Source organism: Mus pahari, chromosome 14 (assembly GCF_900095145.1).
Source record: "Mus pahari chromosome 14, PAHARI_EIJ_v1.1, whole genome shotgun sequence".
NCBI lineage: Eukaryota > Metazoa > Chordata > Mammalia > Rodentia > Muridae > Mus > Mus pahari.
Genome location: NC_034603.1, coordinates 43943201 through 43964812, shown reverse-complemented (window position 1 = coordinate 43964812; position 21612 = coordinate 43943201). Strand labels below are relative to the sequence as shown.

The window sequence follows — 21612 nt, the reverse complement described above, 5'->3', positions numbered from 1 at the left end:
ACGCATGCCAGCTTAATTTTTAATATGCCTAACTTGCTCAGTGGCTGGGCACTTCCAAACCTCCCCTCAGCTAGCACAGACTCCCCTCTGGTATTCCTGAGTTAACGCCTTCTAAATCAATATTTTATCTTTGCTGCCCTGTTTCCTTCTGGGCAGCCTCCAATGGGGCGGCTTTCCCTTTACACCTACATTGCTGGATGATTTCTCTCCTGCAGCTCTTAAATCTAATCTCTCTGCTTCTAAGTCATGGAGAATCTGCCTGTTCATCTCCTTCTGCCCCTTGCCCAGCCATTGGCTGTATGGCAGTTCTTTATTACTGATCAAAGCCAGCTGGGGGCAGGGACCCTCAGCATTTGGAAACAAGGCTCTGGGGAGATGAATTAAGACAAAACATTAGAAACAATTCCCAACAATCTACTTTTAATCTGGTCTAGTCTGGCCTAACCCTGCATCACCGGAAGAAAGAAAATGACCATCACAGGGCCCACAAAGAGCCCTGCAGGTAAAGATGCTTTCCAGGGTAGCCTAGCAACCCGAGGTTGATCCTGTGAACCCATGCAAAAGTTGGAGAGAGAGGCTAGTGAGATGGCTCAGTGGGTAAGAGCACCCGACTGCTCTTCCGAAGGTCCGGAGTTCAAATCCCAGCAACCACATGGTGGCTCATAACCATCCATAACGAGATCTGACGCCCTCTTCTGGAGTGTCTGAAGACAGCTACAGTGTACTTACATATAATAAATAAATAAATCTTTAAAAAAAAAAAAGTTGGAGAGAACCAACTCTGAATTGTGTTCTGACCTACACATGCACACTTGGCACCCTCACCCCCCCCACACACACAGTGCACACAATAAAAAACTTTAATGATAATAAACTTTATAGCCATCATGGTGGCTCATACTTTAAATGCAGCACTCAGGAGGAAGAATCAGATGGATCTCTGACGGCCAGCCTGGTTTATAGAGTGAATCCATATCAGCCAAGCCCTATCTCATAAAACAAAATATAGCGCCCCCACCAGTTTCCTATAGAAACTTGCTGTTACATGAACGGATTTGCTAGCGATCAAACCCTGGAGCCTCACATGTGCCAGGCAAGCGTTACTTGCCTCAGACAAGACACATTTTGAGGAAAAGTACTGGAAAATGCCATGCTACCACAAAGTTAAGAATTCTACTTTAACACTTCATATGCCAACTTCTGGGCACAATTTTAGCACACTGATGCCTCTGTATTGATGGACAGGGTATCCTGGCACTTACATGAGCCACGTGTGTGTGTGTGTGTGTGTGTGTGTGTGTGTGCGCGCGCGCGCGCGCGCGCGCGCGTGCGCGCATGCATGTGTCCATCCATCACAGGGCCCCAAGCAGATACCTAGGTTAAGAACAGCAGTCCTAAGAACATTTAGGTTGCTAAGCCTTAGGTGACTTTCAGGCCTTGAGATGCTGAAGCCATCTTTCCTCACTGTCCCTCAGCTGCTGTGCTGTGATGCATCAGTCACTTCCCTATCATGTCACTCAAAGTTTGAGTTCCATCAAAATCCTAACTTCTCAGACCTCTGTTTTAGGTGAGGGCTTTTCTATTTGACTTTAGCTCTTTAGAAGGCAGAGCCCCTTTCTCCTCTGTACTATTGGGTTCTTGGTGAGTTGACAGCCCCTGATAATACAGATCCAAGCCCCCACCCTCCAACCCTGGTTATTTTAATAGCATGATTCACTCCACTTCTTTGCTCTTCTGCCAAATATCCACACACATTGTGGAACTGGGAAAACTAATAATGTCAGTCAGACCACAGAAAGGCAGATTAATTCACCCAGCAGAGAGATGCTTCTACACATCTAAGTATTTCTCCAGGACCCCCAAGAGCTTCTCTTTTGCCTCAGACTCCACTCCCATGCAGTTTGAATGATTTATTGGTGTTTCTGCTAACCCTGCTACCCTTTCAGTGTGTTTCAGCCATCAGGAATCTTTAAGCCCATCCCCTACCAGTGGAGCCATGCTACTTCTGTGTCTGCCAAAATGCTTTTAGCAAGGCTCGTTTTTCTTCAGCTCTTCCACTTTAGCAATGTAGATCCTCATGGCATCCATCTTGGACATCCCTTTGTTTACCATCCATGCCTCCCATTTGGCCTTTGCTCTCACATCTGTGGCAGGAGGGACAGGGATGTTACAGTCGCCCTGGGTGGCCTGTTTGTAGAAGCTGTACACCAGCAGTTTCTCCTTATCACTCACAGGCCCCTTCAGCTGCTTGAGTGAAGCACAGGCCATTTCAAACTCCACTTGGCTCATTGGTATACCAGAGGCGATGTCTCTGTGTTCTTAGTGATGCGGGGTACTAGAAGAAAGTTGGAAACAAGCAAACCATGTTACTGTTAGGCCTTGGAAAGAAGGGGCAAAGAGATAATGTGTGGGATGAACACGGGGCGTTTGTGTGCTTAATAAAGTACAAACCGAGGACCAGGAATCCATTCAGTTGCTCCTGTCCGGCAGAGCTTTTTCCAGTGTGACTGCCCTTCAAAGTTATAAAAGCACCTAGGAGCTCTGAAAGTTGACTCTGCTGTTGCCCATAGAAGGCAGTGCAGCAGGAAAAGAATATAGGGAATTTTGTGTGTCTTGGGCTGGATGGGGAGAGAATGAATCCCGTGGACCCGCTGCTGGTTAGTGCACAGCTGAAGGAAAGTTAGTCCTTGTGGGTGAATCGTGGGCGAGAGCTGCCCGGGGTTCCTGAGTGAGGGTGAATGAGGGGTCTGGACTAAGGGGTTCGACCTCCTGGCCTGAAGGGGTCAGGTTCCACATGGAGACGGCTAACGGTACCTGTGGTTAGACGGCTGGGAAGCTTAGGCCGAGAGAGGGCGCTGTGGCTAGGGCAGCTTCGACGCCGCGAGCTTGTTGGAGAGGAGTACGCGTGCGCCTTGAACGGCAGCGGCTAGCAGACTACAACACGGAAGCGGAGACGCGCTGTGGGCGGAGCTTGTGACGCGCCTGTAGCGCCGCCCTTTGTGCCGTGGCGCGGGCACTGTGTTCGGGGCCTTGGAATAGGAGGGGCGGCCGCCAGCTTCGCCGCCATGGACCTAGGTGGGTTCCCGCTTCCCTACTCCGGCCCCTGGGCCGCGCCCCCCAAACACCTCCAGGGCGAGCCGAGGCTCTGCACTGCTCCTGCGGCGCTCTCCCGAGCGGGCTCGGGAGGCTGGGGGCTTGAGGAGTTTTGGGGGACCCGCAGTCGGGAGGCCAGCCTCCATCCTGCAGCCTCACCACACGATGGTCTCCTCGATTCCTCCTCCGTCTTTCGTAGTGTCTTCCCAGTGGGAAACCGGGAGCGAATGTAGCCTTGGTTCTGGAAATGCTCAGGGCTACTGCACGTGTTTCGGAAATGCCGGGCTGGGAGGGACGGACGTCCGGAGAGTTCTTCGTTATTAAATGACCGCCGAGTTAGTGAACATGTTTCTTATCAGGTCTCCTAGTGCATAAAGCAAAGATACTGATACTGCCCTTCTCCCAGAGGCTTGGCGTTTTCTTTGCGACCACGTGCATAACAGGACCCCTTTCGTTGACTCACGCATAGTGCACGCCCCCCCCCCGCCCTCTCTTGTGCACCAGCACAAGGGGTTGTGCACCAGCCTGAGATTTCACTTTTTGAATCCGAATTCGAGTGCTGCTTGGTTTGGAGTATCCTAGGCGAGGTCTGGAAGGAAGGCGGAATTGGTAGAAATCTGTGGCCATCTGCCAACCTTCCCTCCCCACCCTGCTAGGTGTGCTCTTCAGAGGGTAAGACTAGGAGGCCGTCCTGGGAAGTACTCCAAGATTTGCAAATAATACGCTGTGGAGAAGTCTGTCCCTAGCCAGCTCTTTAGTGTGGAATGGTAGTTTCGTGCCCTGCAGCTGGGCAGAGTGCTGCCAAGGCTCAGACTCCCTAGTTGAGACAATTTGCAAAGTTGTGCCTGGGCCTCTAGGTTCCCATCTCTAAAACAGGAGTTATAATCCTCAAGAAGTTAGTTTGGCAATTAAATGATTTTTATAGGTGTCGTGCTGAGTGTGGTGGCTTATATCTAACTAGCACTCTGGAGGCAGAAGCAGGAGGATCTCAGAGTTCTAGACCGACCTGGTCCGTATAGTTTCAAGCCAGTTCCAGCTATATAACAAGAGCCTATCAGAAAAAAATACAAGTATGCCACCCAGCCCAGTGCCTGCCAAAGTAACCAGTCACTTCCTAGCGCCAGCCACTGATAAAAAAAGCCCTTGAGTTTCCCCTGGCTATGAGCTGAGTCTGGGACTTTTCTCAAGCCACATGTACACGGTGTCTGAAAGGCACAGTCATTAGCCCTTGTCTAATTTAATAAAATGTCATTTCCAGTTATAAGGAAATGTGTTCGGGGTCGGCAGACCAACCTGAGCCAGAAAGAATCCTGCCGCAGCAGCCTAGCTGTCACTGTGCACACCAAGGTGGCTTGCCTTCAGGTCTGGGTTTTGTGGGAGTGCTGAGCCTTGATTTGGGGTGGGCAGGCAGTGGCAGTAAATGGTTAGTGGCCAGATTTTTTAGTTGCCTGGTGTAATTTTTTTTTTTTTTCTGGGGCTAGGAGAAGTTTGAGATGATAGGCATGATGTAGCCTTGACTAGCCTGAAACTCAGTATGTGGACCAGGCTTGCCTCATAAAAATCTGCTTCACTAGAGCTGGGACTAAAAGGATAGGCCCCCACAGCCATCCACTGGAGTCAGCATGTTTGCTGCAGACTCTGGCCTGTGAGAATAGGGCAGTTGTATTTCTGGGCGCATAGAGGACTGAGGAGAGAGCTAGGCCCTGGGAAGGGGTAGGGGTTGTCAGGAGCAGTGACGTGACAAGGTGTTGCACTCAGCTTCTAGGCCAGATTATACACTTTGGGAAAGACCTGTGCCCATCTGTTTCTGCACTGGAGGAGACAAAATATTGACAAGACTAGTCCTGCCAACAATTGAGCATTTAAATCAGGCTCTTGATGGTCTGATTATTGTTAAGATAGCTTATATAACCCATCCATTCTTCCATCCCTGGGAGATGCTTCAAAAAGGTAACCGTACCAAAATAGTTAAAAAATGTGACTAGTGTATGTCATGTGGTTCTCATACCATGAAGATTATATTCTCATATATTCAACGGGAGGCTCAGTAAAGTGTGTAAAGTCACATGTTTTAATGACTGAGTTAGGATTTGAATCCATTATCTTGATTAAACCCCCACATGGCCTTCCTTTAAATGTCAGTTCTTAACTCAGTGAATGAATGACCACTGTCCCGATGTAATATTTGTTCTGTCCACTTCCTGGTTCCTGCCACAGAGCCAGAACCTTCACTAGCTTGTCCTTTCTGACTGGAAGAAACTGCTGGGTGAACTTTTTCCCTGTAAGGCACAGAATGTTGAAACTTGTTGAAGCAGGAGTGTGCTTAGAAAGAAGGAAGGCAGGGCTCGGGTACAGCTCAGTGGTAGAGTGCTTGCCTGTTACATGCAAGGCTCTGGGTTCAAAAACAGGCTCAGCTGGGTGTGGTGGCACAGGCTTTTAATCCCAGCACTCAGGATGTAGAGGCAGACAGATCTGAGTTCAAAGCTAGCCAGTTCATGGTGAGACCCTGTCTCAGAAACAACAAAAAAACTAAGACAATAAACACCTCCCACCCCCAAAACAAAGACTGCCTGTTGTATCTTCCATAGTCTGTCATCACTGGGCTCGGTTGTTTTTTTGTTTGTTTGTTTGTTTTTGTTTTTTTTTTAACATTCTTTGTGTGTATGTATGGATACTCAGTACACAAGTGTCAGTCAAAAGACAGCTTATAGAGGTTACCATTTCAGCTCTAGGGATCAAACTCAGGTCATCAACCTTGGTGGCAGATGTCTTTAATCACTGAGCCATGCCACTGGCCTCTGTCAAGTCTTCTAACGCATATGTGGTGGCACTGTCCCCTAATCCTCTACGCACTGTAACCTCAGCTGTCCTCTTCACACTTTGCTGAGGGATCTTAGTCACTTCCTTGATTTTCCTGGACTTCTCTGAGTTGGTACTGCCTACACACTCACGTCAGGCCTTTTCTCCTTAACGCATTGCCATTGCTGAAAGACATCACTAAGTGTCTTCTACCTCAGACTCCAGGTAATAACACTGAACTTGTATTCCCTTAAAACTTGTCCTGAGGGGCTAAGAGAGCTGACTCTGTAGTTAAGAGCACTTATGTTTCTTGTAGAAGGCCAGAGTTTAATTTCCAGCAACCACACCAGCAGGCTCCGTCACCTGTAACTCCAGCTCCAGAGGACCCAGCATCCTCTTCCTGCCTCTGTGGACACTGCATTCATATGCACAAACCCCGACAGATCCATACACATAATTAAAGTTTTTTTAAACCCTTGAAAGCCTGTTCTGAACCCCTCTCTGCCTCCTATTCCCAGAGGTACCATTGTTCCGCTATCCAGGCCTGAGATCTTAGAAACTGGTTTTTGTTCCTTGGCCAAGACCTTTTGAACTTTGTGAGCTCTTACTAACCATGCCTCCCCTCCCATTGATGTCAAGACCGTTGCTGAAAGATGTCAAGGTCATCTTGATAAAGGTAGCCATCTGACGGCTGCTTCCTTCTAACTTCTCACTAATCCGATAACTTCATAACCTCTTGGTTTCTCTGTGCAGGACCCTTGAATATCTGTGAGGAAATGACTATTCTGCATGGGGGCTTCTTGATGGCTGAACAGCTGTTCCACCCCAAAGCCCTGGTACAGTTGACGAAGTCTGACTGGGAACGTGTGGGACAGCCCATTGTGGAGGCCTTGAAGGAGATCTCCTCGGCCACAGCACATTCCCAGCCCTTTGCCTGGAAGAAGAAAGCACTGATCATCATCTGGGCCAAGGTGCTTCAGCCCTCCCCTGTCAGCCCTTCTGACTCGGATACCCGGTGGCAGGAAGATGTATTCTTCTCCGTGGGCAACATGATCCCTACCATCAACCACACAGTTCTTTTTGAGCTGCTCAAGTCTCTGGAAGCTTCTGGACTCTTCATTCAACTCCTAATGGCCTTGCCTACTACCATTGGCCGCTCAGAACTACAGAGCTTCCTGGAGCACATGACTGTTGACACATCTTCCAAGGATGTGGCCTTCTTCCTAGATGTCTGGTGGGAAATGATGAAGCACAAGGGTGACCAGCAGGACCCCTTGCTTTCCCAGTTCAGGACGATGGCCCATAAATACTTGCCATCCTCAGATGAGTTTTCCCATCCTCCAAAGAGGTTCAAGTCTGACCCAGATGTGGGTCCCACCATGCCACTTTTGGCCATGCTGCTTAACGGGCTGAAGCAGATCCAGAAGAGAATCCCGTCCCTGGGAATGAAGTGCTGTGCATTAGCTAACTTGGCTGACATGCTGAGTGTGTTTGCACTTATGGAGGATGACACCCAGGAGGTGTCGGCCACTGTGTACCTAGACAAACTAGCTACGGTGATCTCTGTGTGGAACTCGGACTCCCAGAACCCATACCATCGACAGGCCCTGGCAGACAAGGTAAAGGAGGCAGAGCGAGATGTGAGTCTCACCTCACTGGCCAAGCTCCCCAGCGAGACTGTTTTCATGGGGTTTGAGCTTATGTACAACCTGCTGCAAGAGTGGGGTGCAGAACTGCAGGACATGCTCAACAGCAGTCAGGGAACAAATTATGACACCTACCGGCTGTGTGACAGTCTGACTTCCTTCTGCCAGAACTTGGAGCTCTACCTGGATAATACCAACATGCCCAAGGAGGAGATGGAGGTGGTCTCAGAATTGGCTGAGTGTGTCAGGGACTTCCTGAGGAAAACCAGCAGAATGCTGAATGACAAGGGCCTTGAGGACATCACTGCCTCCATTGCCATGGCCATCATTGAGCAGAAGATGGACCGGCACATGGAGATGTGCTACATTTTTGCTTCTGAGAAGAAGTGGGCCTTTTCAGATGAGTGGGTTGCCTGCCTGGTTAACAACAGGTCTCTCTTCAGAGAACCAGACTTGGTCTTGAGTCTGCTGGAAACAGTGATGGAAGTCATCAGCTCTAATCGGGTTATTCCCCAGCCTCAGATCAAGCAGGTAATCTGCTTGACCCTGGAATGCTACGAAGACCTCTCTCTTCCAGACAAAAATAAAGTTCTTTCTGGTGTCCTGCATTATTTGGGGCCAAAGGGCCTCTCAGACAGGTTATCTGATTACTTGGAGGGTTTTCAGGAAGACCTCAACACGACGTTTAACCAGCTCACCCAGAGTACATCTGAACAGGGCCTGGCTAAAGCTGTGGCCTCTGTGGCCCACTTGGTGATCCTGAACCCAGAGGTTGTGGCGAAGAAGATGTGTAGCCTAGCTGTGACCAATCTTGGCACACATAGGTTCTTGGCTCAGATTCTCACTGCCTTCCCTGCCCTGAAGTTCACAGAAGAACAAGGGCCAAATCCATATACCAGTTTCATGGTATCTTGCCTCAAAGAAACTGTTTGGACCAAGTTCTCTACACCCAAAGAAGAGAAGCAGTTTCTGGAGCTGGTAAGCTGCCTGACGAATCCTGTGAAGCCACAGGGGATTCCAGTGGCTGCTCTTCTGGAGCCAGATGAGGTGCTGAAGGAGTTTGTCCTGCCTTTCTTGATGTTGGACATGGAGGAGGTAGGCCTGAGTCTGAAGCTCTTCATCCAGACCCTTGAAGCCAATGCAGGCCTGGAAGAGTATTGGCTGCAGACCTGTTCCCCATTCCCTCTGCTCTTCAGCTTGTGCCAGCTCCTGGACAGCTTTAGCAAGTTCTGGCAGCTCCCCCGGGAGAAGCGCTACCTCACTCTGGACAGCAAGGATCTTGTGACCCACATTCTGGAACTCCTATGTGAGATTGTGCTAGCCAACACAGAAACCTTCTCCCCAGACACCTGGGCCAAGTCCCTGTCCTGGCTCCACCGCAAATTAGACCAGCTAGATTGGACTGTGGGCCTGCGACTGAAGAACTTCTTTGAAGGCCACTTCAAGTGTGAGGTGCCAGCTACCCTTTTTGAGATCTGTAAGCTCTCTGAGGCCCAGTGGACCTCACAGGTCCATGAAGGGTATGGGCCTGGCACAGGTCTTCTCGCCTGGATGGAGTGCTGTTCAATCTCCAGCAGTATCTCTGAACAGATGCTTTCCCTCCTGGTGATGGATGTGGGCAATCCTGAGGAGGTCAGACTGTTTAGCAAGGGCTTTCTGGTGGCCCTGGTACAAATCATGCCTTGGTGTAGCCCCCAGGAATGGCAATACCTCCAGCAGCTGACCAGGAAGCTACTGGAGAAACAGCTTCTTCATGTCCCTTACAGTCTAGAGTATATTCAGTTTGTTCCCCTGCTCAACCTGAAGCCTTTTGCCCAGGAACTTCAGCTCTCTGTTCTTTCTTTGAGAGTGTTCCAGTTTCTCTGCAGCCAGAGCTGTTGTAATTGGCTTCCTTTGGACGGATGGAGCCATGTGGTCAAACTCCTCTGTAACAGTCTGACCAGTGTCCTGGATGCAGTCAGGTTGATACAGTCGGTGGGTCCCTGGGCTCAAGGACAAGAAGGGGATCTTACTCAGGAAACCCTGTTTGTCTATACCCAGATGTTCTGTCATGTTCTGCATATCATGGCTATGCTTCCTCAGGAGGTCTGTGAACCCCTCTATGTGCTGGCCTTGGAAATCCTTACCTGCTACGAGACTCTAAGCAAAAGCAACCCTTCTGTCAGCTCCTTGCTCCAGAAGGTAGATGAGCAGCGCTTCTTAAAGTCTATCGCCAAGAACATTAGCCCTGAGGAGCGGCGCCAAACCCTGCTACAAAAGATCAACAACTTCTGATCTGTCGAGGGCAGAACAAAGCTATGCCTCCATCCACCATGGTGTTTCTGCAGGACCCAGAGCTAAGAACAAACAAAGTTATGAGAATGTTCACAGTGAAAGGAGTACAAGAACGGTATAAAGAAATCGTTTTCTTAGATATTTGTCACATACTACTTAAATAAAATTCTCTTGGGTTTAATCTTATCTTGAGCCTTTCTCAGAAGTTTGGGCTTAAATATGCTCCAAATTAGGTTTAGGTAGTCTTTAAGATCGAGTCAAGCCAGTAGGACAGGTATGGGAGTGCACACCTGTAGCATCAGCCTTCAGGAGGCTCAGGCAGAGGGTGGCGACTTGCACTGCATAGGAATATCCAAAAGTTTAAAAAGGCCAGCCGGGGAGGAACATGTTTGTAACTGAAATTCTCCACCTAGATTTGGCAGTAAGCCCCGAGGTGGAGCTACCGGGTAGGGGGGAGTTCTGTTCTTTTTAGTGAGGCCCTCGAGGGGCCTTCAGCTAGGCTTGGTAGTGCGTTCTTACAGTCCCAGCATTCCGGTAGCTGAAGTTGAAGACTCGGTTCAAGGCCAGCCTGGGCTACTAGCAAGCATTTTTGTATTCCATCTTTTTACCAAGGTTATCTCAAAAAGGGCAGATGTGGAAAGGGGCTCATTCACCACTGGTTGTGACTTGTGTGCCAGAGGCCTGCACCAAGGAACACTGTTAAGGGGGTAGTAACCATCCCCTCAGCACGTCCAGGAAAGGTGCTAAGCCGGGGCTGGTGAATAGCTGGTGCCCTTGGAGGGTGGGTATAATTACCTTCTTCCTGGGGTGAGATTGTTTTGGTTTTGATGACTGAGTGGCATAGGCAACAATGCAGAAGCATAAAAATGAAAGCATAAGGTTTCCAGGGTAATATTACACAACTCTTAGAACTGGTTAGGGGAGGTATCATTTAGGGAGGGGAGAGAAAAGGATCCATCACCTACTTACCCACACCCTCATCTAAAATGGTCTACTACTCTGGTACTCTTCTCCCACCTAATATAACCTGTCTGTGGTCAACAGGCAGGCTTCCACCCTCCCAACTTCTAGTTGGGATCCACCAAAGGGAGATAAACCTGAAGTTATATGTGAGCACTGAACCTGAACTCTGGGCGCCTTCCATGTATCCTTTGGTACTTTGAACCAACATGTTGGACCATGAGTAAGACCTGCCTTGAGGCCATTTGCCTTCCGTGACCAGAGTAGGAATTACCGAACACAGTAGTCAGGCTGGGTCTCGGATGTTTGGGGAAGTCGGCGCCAGGGCACGTAACAAATAGAGAATTTAGTGCAATTTAATTACTATATGGATGACTTGTGGGTACAGTAAACAGAACAAAAAAACACAAAACAGCATTTTTTATGTTTAAATGGCACCTATTAAAGACTGAAACTCAAAACTTGAGATACAACCATCCAGTCCTTTAGAAGTCCATGGACAGTGAATTATAAGGCACTGTAGTGTTTTTGCTGCCACCTGAAGTAGTGGCAGCAGGTCCTCTCACCCCCAGCCAGCCGTGAGAGATGATCTGTGCTACACCACATCCTACAGCACATGGCTAACAAGCAGCACTGGTCCACAGGACATGCTCTGGCTTGTCTGGCTTCTCCCGTTTTCTAGCTTTCTGTGGCTCAAACATTCAACACAGAAACGGGTCTGCCTTAGCAGGAAGCGCTAGAAGCACAGGCCTACATGACACCTCAGGAGCTAGAGAGCAGACGTCTGTGTCCATTTTGTATGAAAGGGCAGTGTCAGTGTGGGATTACCCAGTAAGTTGCTATAGAAGCCATCACTCCACCTTGTCCCTGGAGTTTCAGGCCAGTTTTTGGTGTGTGTGGACACAGAAAACTGGTCATGAGAGGCCATGCTAAAAAGGAAATGGTGTAGGTAACTGCTTTCGAGAGGCTCACAAGTTTGATACTGGTCTTTACACAAAGTCAGCCTGCAGAGACGCAGGCCTCCTGACCTACTCAAGTGCTTCAGGTTCTCAGCCCTGCCTCCTGCCCATTGTCAGTGAGCCCTTCTGATTAGAAGTCAGTGAGTATGAGAATTCATTGTTGATATACAGATAAGGACAAGGGCTGTCTAGTAAACAGTAAAAGACATACCCACGATGTCTTTCCTAGTATTGGAAAATGACACAGTTTCAAGAACCAAGTTGTCACTTGCTTCTGACCCAGTACGGGTGTTGCCGGGTGTTGCCCTGAGTGGGTGGGAAGGGGAAAGCAGTGCTTCACCTCCCAGAACTCTTACCACAGGCCCAGGGAAGGCTCCTTAGGCTTGCGTTAAAACTACTGCAGCGGGGCTTTGACAGGATCCAAGTTATCACCAGAAAACAAAACAAAAAGTGCTTTTGCAAAAGGCTGGTTAGAAGAAGGAGGCAATGGGGATTTAAAAAAAAAGAAGACCAAAAATCCAGAGGCTTATCAACATCCAGAAGGCAGAGACTACCCCAGGCATGATTTGGTCCTTGGAATACTGAGGCAGCTAGTGTGAGTGCCTGACCCCTGAGAGTAATTAACCATCCTTTTTGGCTTTGGCAGTGTCAAAGAGCCGGGCTGCCTTCTTGCACAGCAGTGAGAACCAGTAGAGCTGGGGAGAGATGAGGATGGCATTGGCCATGTTGCAGTGTAAAGGGATATTAAATGGCACTTGGAGCAGGCTTAGTCCTTTTTGTTGGCCATAGGACCAGTACATGAATGGGAACAGAAGGATCCGGCAGAACAGAAAGGTGGTCACCGTGAGGATTCCGTTGACCTTGTAAAGAAGTGTATGCTGCTGCTTTAGCTGTAAGAGAAAGGGAAGGATAAGGCACGGTCACCAAGAGGATGGGTTATTAGGGTATGGAGCCCAGCCTCATGACAGTTAAGCAGGTTCTTGTACAAATTAAGACCTACAGTGCTGCTTAGCACCTGGACACACACAAGCATATTTACATGCATGTGCTTGCGGGCCATGTGTTAGGTCCTGTTCATCTCACTCTCTTAAAACAGGGTCTCTAATCCCAGCACTCGGGAGGCAGAAGCAGGTGGATTTCTGAGTTCGAGGCCAGCCTGGTCTACAGAGTGAGTTCCAGGACAGCCGGGGCTATAAAACCCTGTCTCAAAAAACAAAACAAAACAAACAAACAAAAAAAAGACAGGGCCTCACTGAACCCAGAGCTCACCCTTTTAGCTCGGTTACACACTTAGCCATGCCTAGCTGGCACTTGCTTGTGGCTCAGTATTATGGCTGTTGCCCTGAATACGTACCTGTGCAGCAAGCTGTCCTGCCCACTGAGCTATCTCCTCAGTCACAATATAGAGCCTCTTAATTTTACCAAGAGTGACCCAAGTCACCCCCTTTATAGGTGTATAAGAATGATTGATTAAATCATGGCCAACGTGTGTGTGTGTGTGTGTGTGTGTGTGTGTGTAACTTGGGTCAGATCAAGTCTTATGGTTTGGATGGTTTGGATGGTCTCCTTACTCAGCACTATGATCTCTCCAAATCCCAACCTGTTTCCTCCTTCGTTACCTCTGCTGTTTCACATATACACACACCTGGATCATTATTCTGGCCAGCGACACAAACGGAGTACTCAATTCTGCTGTGAAGATGCATCCGACAAAGAAGTCTCCAAGGTCTCCTCGGAGCTTCTGCAGAGAGAAAAAAAAAAAAAGAAAAAGAAAAAGAAAGAAATGAAGATGTGGTGGTTAAAGAAGCCACTAGAAGGAAAATCTAGGGCTATAGGGAAAAGATAACCATGAATAACCATAGCCTCCTGAAGGGAGAAAAATATAACAGGCAGTTATATCCTGTTGCTTCCCTGGCAGTCACCTCTTGGAGAAGATCCAAAGGCAAATGCAGATAGGCTACAGCAGGCTTCCTCTGGTTTTAGACAATGGGGAGGAGCTCTGCAGCCTGTTTCTGTATGTCAAAGACATTGGGCTTATTCAACTGAACAAAGTATATACTAGAAGGCAAAGTTCTTACCAAATGGCTCCTGTTTTTCTTCCTAAAATAGCAGTCTAGATCCTGGAACACCTGCTTAGTAACAGGGGTCAGAAAACTTGGGGCAAAAGAGATGGCTCAGCCAGTAAAGGCAACGGCCTATAAGCCTGATGACCTAAGTTTGACCCACCTATAGGATCCGAGTGATGGAAGGAGAGAACTGACTCTTACAAGTTGTCCCTTGACCTCCACACTTGTCCCCATACATACACACAAAGTAAATAAGAAAACAATAGAGTGCTGGAGTTCACGCTTTAATCTCAACACTCAGAGACAGGAAGATTGCTATGTAGGTCTCTATGGCAAGACCCTGTCTTAGAAAATAAACAAATAGGGCTGGAGAGATGGCTCAGTGGTTAAGAGTACTTGCTGCTCTTCCAGGGAACCAGAGCTTGCTTCCCTGAACCTCTGTCAAGCACTTCAGAACTACCTGGATCTCTAGCTCCAAGAGATCTGATGCCACTTCTGGCCTCCACAGGTACTTGCACATCCACGTAAATAGATAATCTCTAAAATAAACAATGTTGAGCCAGGTGGCGGCAGTGTATACTTTTAATCCAAGCACTGAGAAAGCAGAAGCAGGGAGATAACAGAGTTCGAGACCATCCTGGTCTGATCTTTAGAGCGAGTTCCAGAACAGCCAGGGGTACACAGAGAAACCCTGTCTTGAAAAACCAGAAAAGAAAAAGGAAAAAGAATGCTGAATCCTATTGGTGGTGCAGGCTATAATTCTAGCTATGTGGGAAGCTGAGGCAGGACTACAAGGTCAAGGCCGATCAACTTAGACTACTATTTCAAAAAGTAGAGAGAGCTGGGGATGCAGATGTGTGGTAGACTGCTTTCCCAGCAGTGGTGAGGTGCTAGCTTCATTCCTGGTACTGGAAAAAATAAGAAATAGGACTGGAAATATAGCTCAGCAGTCATGAGCAATGGCTGCTCTTCCAAATGACCCAGGCTTAATTCCCAGCACCCACATGGTGGCTCAAACCATCAGTAACTCCAGTTCCAGGGAATCCAACACTCTTGACCTCCGAAAAAGCCTCCAGGCAAGCAAGTAGTACCCAAACATACACGCAGGCAAAAATACCCACATACAACAAAAACAAATCTTTTAAAAAGGAAGTGTTGGCTAGAAGCCATAAACATTTCAGGCAGCAGGGTTTCCACCACTACTTGCATGGGAGATCAAATTCAATGAAACAGTTAGCGCAAGGAGGGTGCATGTAGTACGAAAGGGAAGAAAGAGTGCTCCAACTCCTAAGAAAGAAATGGTCAAGGCATACAGTTCAATGGTAGAGTGGTTAAGGCTGCTGTCCTGTGAGACCATACCTGTGAAATAGGTACAAGGAAAAACAGAATGACCGCATGATGTGTGACCATAAGGCGGTTTTCGATCAGGAAGTTTCGGATAATGGTGGTGCGTGTGAGTTTCTGGTCTTTGGTTCGGCACCTTTCGCAGCAGTACATGGCATAGAAGTCATAGATCATATATGGAATCAAAAACCAGACATATTCTGTGGCAAGCCAGTGCCTAAAAGAAAGCATAGAGACAGACTCTAAAATAACCATGGAAGTCAACGAAGCCCAAAGTCAGTCTCTTCACTGGTTCCCTTCACCTCTGTCTTCAGTCAGCCACTGTTACTCTCAACACTTCAGAGTGAAGAGGGTGATGCTGCTAAGGAGGGGGGGGGGTCTCTAAATTATAAAGCAATTTCATTAGGGCCAAGGTTGAGAAGCAGGAATTCTCTCTGCCTGTATATACAGGTAGTTTGCTGTAACTATTTGTTTGGTTCAACTACTTATCTACAGTAGGCTTCAAGCATTTTCATAGAAACTGACTTTGATAGAGATAAATTTCCAAATGATTCAGCAGCTCCGCCAAGGAACTGGTTTGTAAGGTGCTCTAGATCACAAGTCCAACCTTTCCAGTTTAACTCCTCAGTTGCTCAACAGTTGGGAGTTTCTGAAACCTTCTGGATCTACGCATTTTTTTCTTGCTTCTCCACCTCCCGTTGTAGACAGTTTGTAAGAAGCAGTCCTAGCCATGTTATTTTCCAATCTGTAGTTAATCCTGGGTTCCATTCATTTATAAAATTAGATGGCCCAGTGGGTTAAGGTGCGTGCTTGCCATTAAGCCTCATGGCCCCTCGGTTCAGTCCCCAGGACCCACATGGTAGAAGCAGAGAATCAGTTCCTGCTAGTTTTCTGTCTTCCACAAACACAGCATGGCACGTAATGAATAAATTTAAAGTTGTCTAGAAGTTTGCCAGGACTTCGAGGACCACATCACAGCAACTAAATCCCAAGAGAAGCTGGGACAAAAGATGTCCATTTCCTAGCCTGATTTTGGACACCTATCTGTTCCTGTTAAGTTGCCCAGTAGATGTGAAACATTTGCTGGGCCAAAATGATGATTTGTTATTATTCAAGCATATGAAAGAAAGTCTATCTCTGCACTTACCAGTATCCACAAAGATTTCATATAAAGAAACATTTGAACTGGAATCTGTCCTCTGCTAGGAGGATTAGACTCACTTGGTAAATTTCTTGGCAGCTGTGTTAGGAGAGGAACCTCACTGTATAGTTCTCAAACTACCTAAGCATCAGTGTCACCCGCAGGCCTGGGAAGCACTCTGCTTCCCAGAGACCAGCCACGCCCAGGATCAAATCTGGACTTTTCACCTTATCTCAGGTGATTTTCCAAGGAGCCAATCCACTGAACTGCAGCATCAGGAATCTAGAGAAGGTGTAATGTGAGACTCTGTTACTGAATAATTCCCCACTTATCACAGCATGGCTCAATTAAAAAAGAACAGAAGAGAGGCAAACAATTAACAATGGCACATTTAATACACGTGTAGGCTAATCAATTAGCTAGCTGCTTTTATCTGGGCCAAAAGATCCAAGACCTAATGCCTATCAATGGACTCATTACTTAGAGCAATTTCAAGTAAAATGACTATGAAGAGCAGGCATGGCAGTACACACTTTTAATCCCAGCAACTGAGAATGTAGAGGCTGGTGGATCTCTGAGTTTTCGGCCAGCCCAAACTACCTAGTGAGACCCTGTCTCAAAAAGAAGAGACATAAGAGAAAAAACAGGAAATGGAGACAGTCTGATCAAGCCCATGACAGATCCCAGGCCACTGAGACACAGCTTCATTCTCTCCTCTGCCTCCTCTTCCAGCAGGGAAAACAGGACCTGCAGGGTGGAAAATCAGGAGAGGCCGACCAACTTTCTCTGGGCTCCTGCCTGTCATCACCCTTTAGCTTCTCTGGAAGAAAAAGTGGTTCGAAGAGTCCAAGTGGGGAGATAAATAAGAGCATCTTAGTGTAGTGGCACATCTGCTTGTTATTCCACCCTTGGAAGACAGATGGAGGAGGACTGTCACAAGTTCCATGTCAGTCAGGTCTACAGATAAAACAAAAGTACCACCACCACCCGGGTGTAAACAGGATAGCCCATCCTGGTCTTAAGTTATGAATTGTCCTACTTAAGTGCTATAGATAACACTTTCTGGCCTGACTTTGGCCACACACAGTTCAGCTTTCGGAAGGAAGGTACCAGAGACCTCTTTATTATCTTGACCAAAGGAGAAGAGCAAGAGCAGCATCTGCAGGCAAGAGGTGGTGGACCTCGCGGTCAGAAGCTGGTCACAGACACTGCTACTATCTCTGCTAAAGGCTATTCCAGAGGGAGAGCCCAGGGAGAGCATTTAAAAGAACCAAAAGCCATCCTCCCACTCATAAAGTGGGACTGTCAGACCACACTATCCTCTAACGCATTACTTTAAATCAGGCTCAGTTTCTTGCTCTATAGCATTTTTCCACTTTCTCCTCAGTTCTCCTAAAGTGGGATGTTGGAAGCAGTAAGAGGAAAGCACTAATTAGGGTTTTACCACCAGGCAATCACATACATCATAGCATGACAAAGAATTAGTATCCGTGAGCCACTAAGATGTTAAAATTTGGGGTGGGGTAATCCCTCAGCCAGGGTATTTGTACTTCCCACCTGGGAAGGGACTTTACCTGTCTGAGACCACGTTCTTGCAGGAGATGATGACGGTGAGCCCCGCCCCGGTGGCCAGCACTGCCTGCACGGAGGACACTAACCTGAGGTGGGGCAGAGAAGAGAAAGCAAAGAAAGTGTTCTTACTCCAGAACTACGGACAGCACAAAGCACGACTCTCCAACCTGTCTTTCCCGGGCCGAGGCGCCCTCCAGGGCGGCCATGGCGCCGCGATGCCCAGAGCAAGGGCAGCGAGCCGGAGTCGCACACTCCGCCCAGGTCCGCTGCGAACCGAGGGACGCTTCCCTTCGCCCCCTTCCCGCCCGCAGCTCCGCGCAGGTTCGCAGCAGAGGGCAGCGCCCCGCCGGGGCAGGCGGCGGAGTGTGATACCTGGTGCCGACCGTCAGGCAGTCGTCTTCCGTCCATCCGGGCCGCAAGCGGTGCAGCGCCCAGATGCTGAGCGCGAAGAGCCCGGGGAAGAAGAGCGCGCCGCTGGCTAGGGTCAGCAGCATGGATACGGGTGCGGCCGCTCGCTGCGCGGCGTGCTCCGGGCTGGCGGCTTGGCCGGCTCTCCCTATTTCTAATCTCCACCCGCCCCGCCCGGCCGCCGCCACTCGGGCCCCGCCAGCACTGGCCGCCCGCCCGCGGCGCTCCCCCGCGTGACCAGCGCGCCGGCCGCGATAGGCGAGGGCAGGAGCTGGGGCGGGGTCTAGCCGTGAGGCTGCCTGGTCCCCTTTCTGTCCCGGCGGGCGCGGGCAGGGGCCTCCTTGCAGGACGTGCACGATGCGGTCATGGAACCCAAGTCTCTGGCCGAAGGACCGGGCGGGCTATGGCCATCTATTCTCGTACACCGAGCATTGTCGCTTGCAAAGGGAGTGACAGTCACAGGGTGGCTTCTCAGGGATGAATCCCTAAGGAGGCTTCAAAGCCTGTGTTTCCTCCCTGCTGTGGAACTTAATGGACCTCTTGGCTTTGGGTCCAGATACTACCTGAGTCTTGGAAACTGTGTTGAAGATTACAGCTGTGCCCTTATTTAACAGTTCTTGGCCCAAGTAATTCCACTTTAACTTAGCACCTTGAAACTTGCAAGGCAGTCCAGTTGTCTCAGTATCGCTAGTTTTTCTTGGGAGAGAAACTGCTTTGGTTTGTAGCTTCCTAACTTCATAAATGTGTAAATGTGTGGGTAGGTGGGTCTTACAATTCATTAATGCCCAGTAACATGGAAAGGTACTACAGGTCTCTTCTAATCACCGGCATGAATACTGCTCTGCAAAGTCTCATTAGAGTGCTTTGGCGGGAACAACTGGGCTCAGCCATTCTGGGCCACGTATTTCCTCAATTGTGGAGGGAGGAAGCTGGATACATGCCCTTCAAGGCTTTTCCAGTTGTGAAGTCTTATGATTCTGGGATCGCTATAAAATAACAGATGGCTTCTGAAAGATGCCAATAAATTAACATTTGGTTAATGGTATAGAAATATAACAAACATAGCTTTTGCTTGTTTCAATTTGTATATAAGTATTGAGTCTGTGATTTTCTAAACTTTAAAAGGTAATTCCTCTTTTTTATTATAATCTTACTATTGCTAGGCTGTAATCCCGTTTGGGTGAAGACAGCTCTTCATATCTCCCTATATGTTGCTAATGTGTGTTTAGTTGAAATTAAAGTAACAAAGCTCAAAGAGAATGGGGCTGTCATACACTCACAGCTAATATAGACAGTAAAATGAAAAGGACTCTTCAGTTTGGTACCAGGGGGACTCCCAAATAAGACTCTCAGTGTGAACATCTTTCTGCATCCCACTTTCTATCACCTCTGCATGCATCCTGGTCATCTCCAGCTCTCTCTGTGACTTATCTCTCTCTAGTGGCTAGGAGAGATAAGCAGCATGTAATAAGCACGCTAACAGTGGCCGCTGGTGAGGACCAATCCATACAGGTGGCTGGCCGCTAAACTCTTAGCGACAGGTGTTTTGTATATTGAAATAAAAGAAAAATCAGCTTCCAACATTGTGCCCAAAGAAGTCACCACGGTGTTTAGATTGATTCACCATAAAGTCAACAAGCATAAATTTGAACTTGTTTTTTTTTTTTTTTTTTAGGCGATCAAACTCCTTTGGGAAAATGATAACACTGAACCAAAAGTGCCAAGCCCTAAGGGAAGGGAGGAGGGAGAAGTGAACTAAAGTAACAATAAATGAAAGCCAGACAGTGGTGGCCATGCCTTTGATCCCAGCACTTGGAAGGCAGAGGCAAGTGGATCTTTTGGTCCAAGGCCAGCCTGGTCTACAGAACGAGTTTTAGGACTGTCAGGGCTACACAGAAAAACCGTCTCAAACAAAACAAAACAAAAAAAAAAACAAAACAAAACAAACCAACGCCAACAAACCTGTGCATCCTTCAGAGAATCTTCTTGCCATGTTGAGTATCCAGCCTGCAGCCTTACACTTGTCAAGCATGTGTTTAACTACCGAGCTACATTCCCAACCCACTCCAAGCCTTCAAGCCTTAGCAAACATTTCCTCCTCCACAAAGGTGCTTCTGTTCTGCCAGGCAGATTTATAAATTCATTTTCTAATGAGCCTTTTTTTTTTTTTTAATAACATAAGATCTCTAAAATGTAGCCCTGCTAATCTGGAACTCACTTTGTAGACCATGCTGGACTCAAACTCACAGACAACTTAGCTCTGTTGTCTTTGTATTCTATATCTCAAACTGGCATGGAACCTTTCAAGGGTTCAATAAACGATATTTTAAAACTGTATGTCAAAAACTATACAATATGCTAGGCACTGCATCAGACACTTTGCATGAGTGAACTAAAACCCCGCAACAAATCTGCCACTGTTTGAGAGAGAGGGGAAGGGGAAATGAGAGTCAGACCAGAGCAATTAAAAACCGACTCCAGGCACGCTGCTGGCAGCAAAACTGGGATTGAGCTTAGTGCTTTCTGCCTTCTGCTTAACGAGTGGATCGCTTTTAGACTTGATAATGAAGAGTAATACTCTTTTTCAATATGGTTTCAGAGTAATAACTACATAATTACTGTTCCTCATTGTTCACTTGCAGATTTTAAGTGTAGGAGTTTATGGGCACTAATGCTTTTTAAAAATGTGTGTGTGTTGCTGGGCCGTGGTGGCGCACACCTTTAATCCCAGCACTCGGGGGGCAGAGGCAGGCAGATTTCTGAGTTTGAGGCCAGCCTGGTCTACAGAGTGAGTTCCAGGACAGCCAGGGCTACACAGTCTCGAAAAACCAAAAAAAAGAAAGAAAGAAAGAAAGAAAGTGTGTGTGCGTGTGTGTGTGTGTGTGTGTGTGTGTGTGTGATGTACTGTGATGTACTGCCATAACACATAGGGGTTGGCCAGAGGAAAACCAGAGTCCTGCTCTATCACCCCTGCCTTACTCCTTTGAGGCTGGGTCTTTAAGCGAACATGGAGTGAGGGAGGCTGCCAGCAAGCTCAATAATCCTGTTTTCATTTCTAACAACCCTGGGGTTAGAGTGTCCACACCATACCGAGCTTTCTGTGTGGGTGCTAGGGATTCAAACTCAAGCCTTTATGCTTGCACTTCAATCACTCTCAGACCCCGACCTTTGCCCCAGCCCTAATGTTACTATTAACACTAAAGAGAAACATTTTATTACTTTTTGCTCACAGAGAAACCTCAGTGTGGGGGCTGGTGAGATGGCTCAGTGGGTAAGAGCAACCGACTGCTCTTCCAAAGGTGCAGAGTTCAAATCCCAGCAACCACATGGTGGCTCACAACCATCCTTAA

At 48.0% G+C, this 21612-nt stretch overlaps 3 protein-coding genes across 3 annotated transcripts; 1 reads left to right on the top strand and 2 right to left on the bottom strand.

The window, feature by feature from the left end:
• Nucleotides 1-1898: 1898 nt before the first annotated feature.
• On the bottom strand, nucleotides 1899-2949 carry LOC110331488 (diazepam-binding inhibitor-like 5). Its single transcript, XM_021212141.1, has 2 exons — nucleotides 2815-2949; nucleotides 1899-2335 (listed from the first exon to the last, which is right to left on the bottom strand). The coding sequence occupies exon 2, from the start codon at nucleotides 2287-2289 to the stop codon at nucleotides 2026-2028; it is 264 nt and encodes an 87-aa protein (XP_021067800.1). The 5' UTR covers nucleotides 2290-2335; nucleotides 2815-2949; the 3' UTR covers nucleotides 1899-2025.
• Gemin4 (gem nuclear organelle associated protein 4) lies at nucleotides 2898-9998 on the top strand. The gene is made up of 2 exons (XM_021212134.1): nucleotides 2898-3075; nucleotides 6646-9998. Exons 1-2 carry the CDS (start codon nucleotides 3066-3068, stop codon nucleotides 9810-9812), a joined length of 3177 nt encoding a protein of 1058 aa, XP_021067793.1. The 5' UTR covers nucleotides 2898-3065; the 3' UTR covers nucleotides 9813-9998.
• A 1114-nt stretch (nucleotides 9999-11112) lies between these two features.
• Tlcd3a (TLC domain containing 3A) lies at nucleotides 11113-18420 on the bottom strand. Its single transcript, XM_021212139.2, has 5 exons — nucleotides 18227-18420; nucleotides 17857-17940; nucleotides 15157-15358; nucleotides 13377-13472; nucleotides 11113-12621 (listed from the first exon to the last, which is right to left on the bottom strand). The coding sequence occupies exons 1-5, from the start codon at nucleotides 18346-18348 to the stop codon at nucleotides 12352-12354; spliced, it is 774 nt and encodes a 257-aa protein (XP_021067798.1). The 5' UTR covers nucleotides 18349-18420; the 3' UTR covers nucleotides 11113-12351.
• Nucleotides 18421-21612: the final 3192 nt, after the last annotated feature.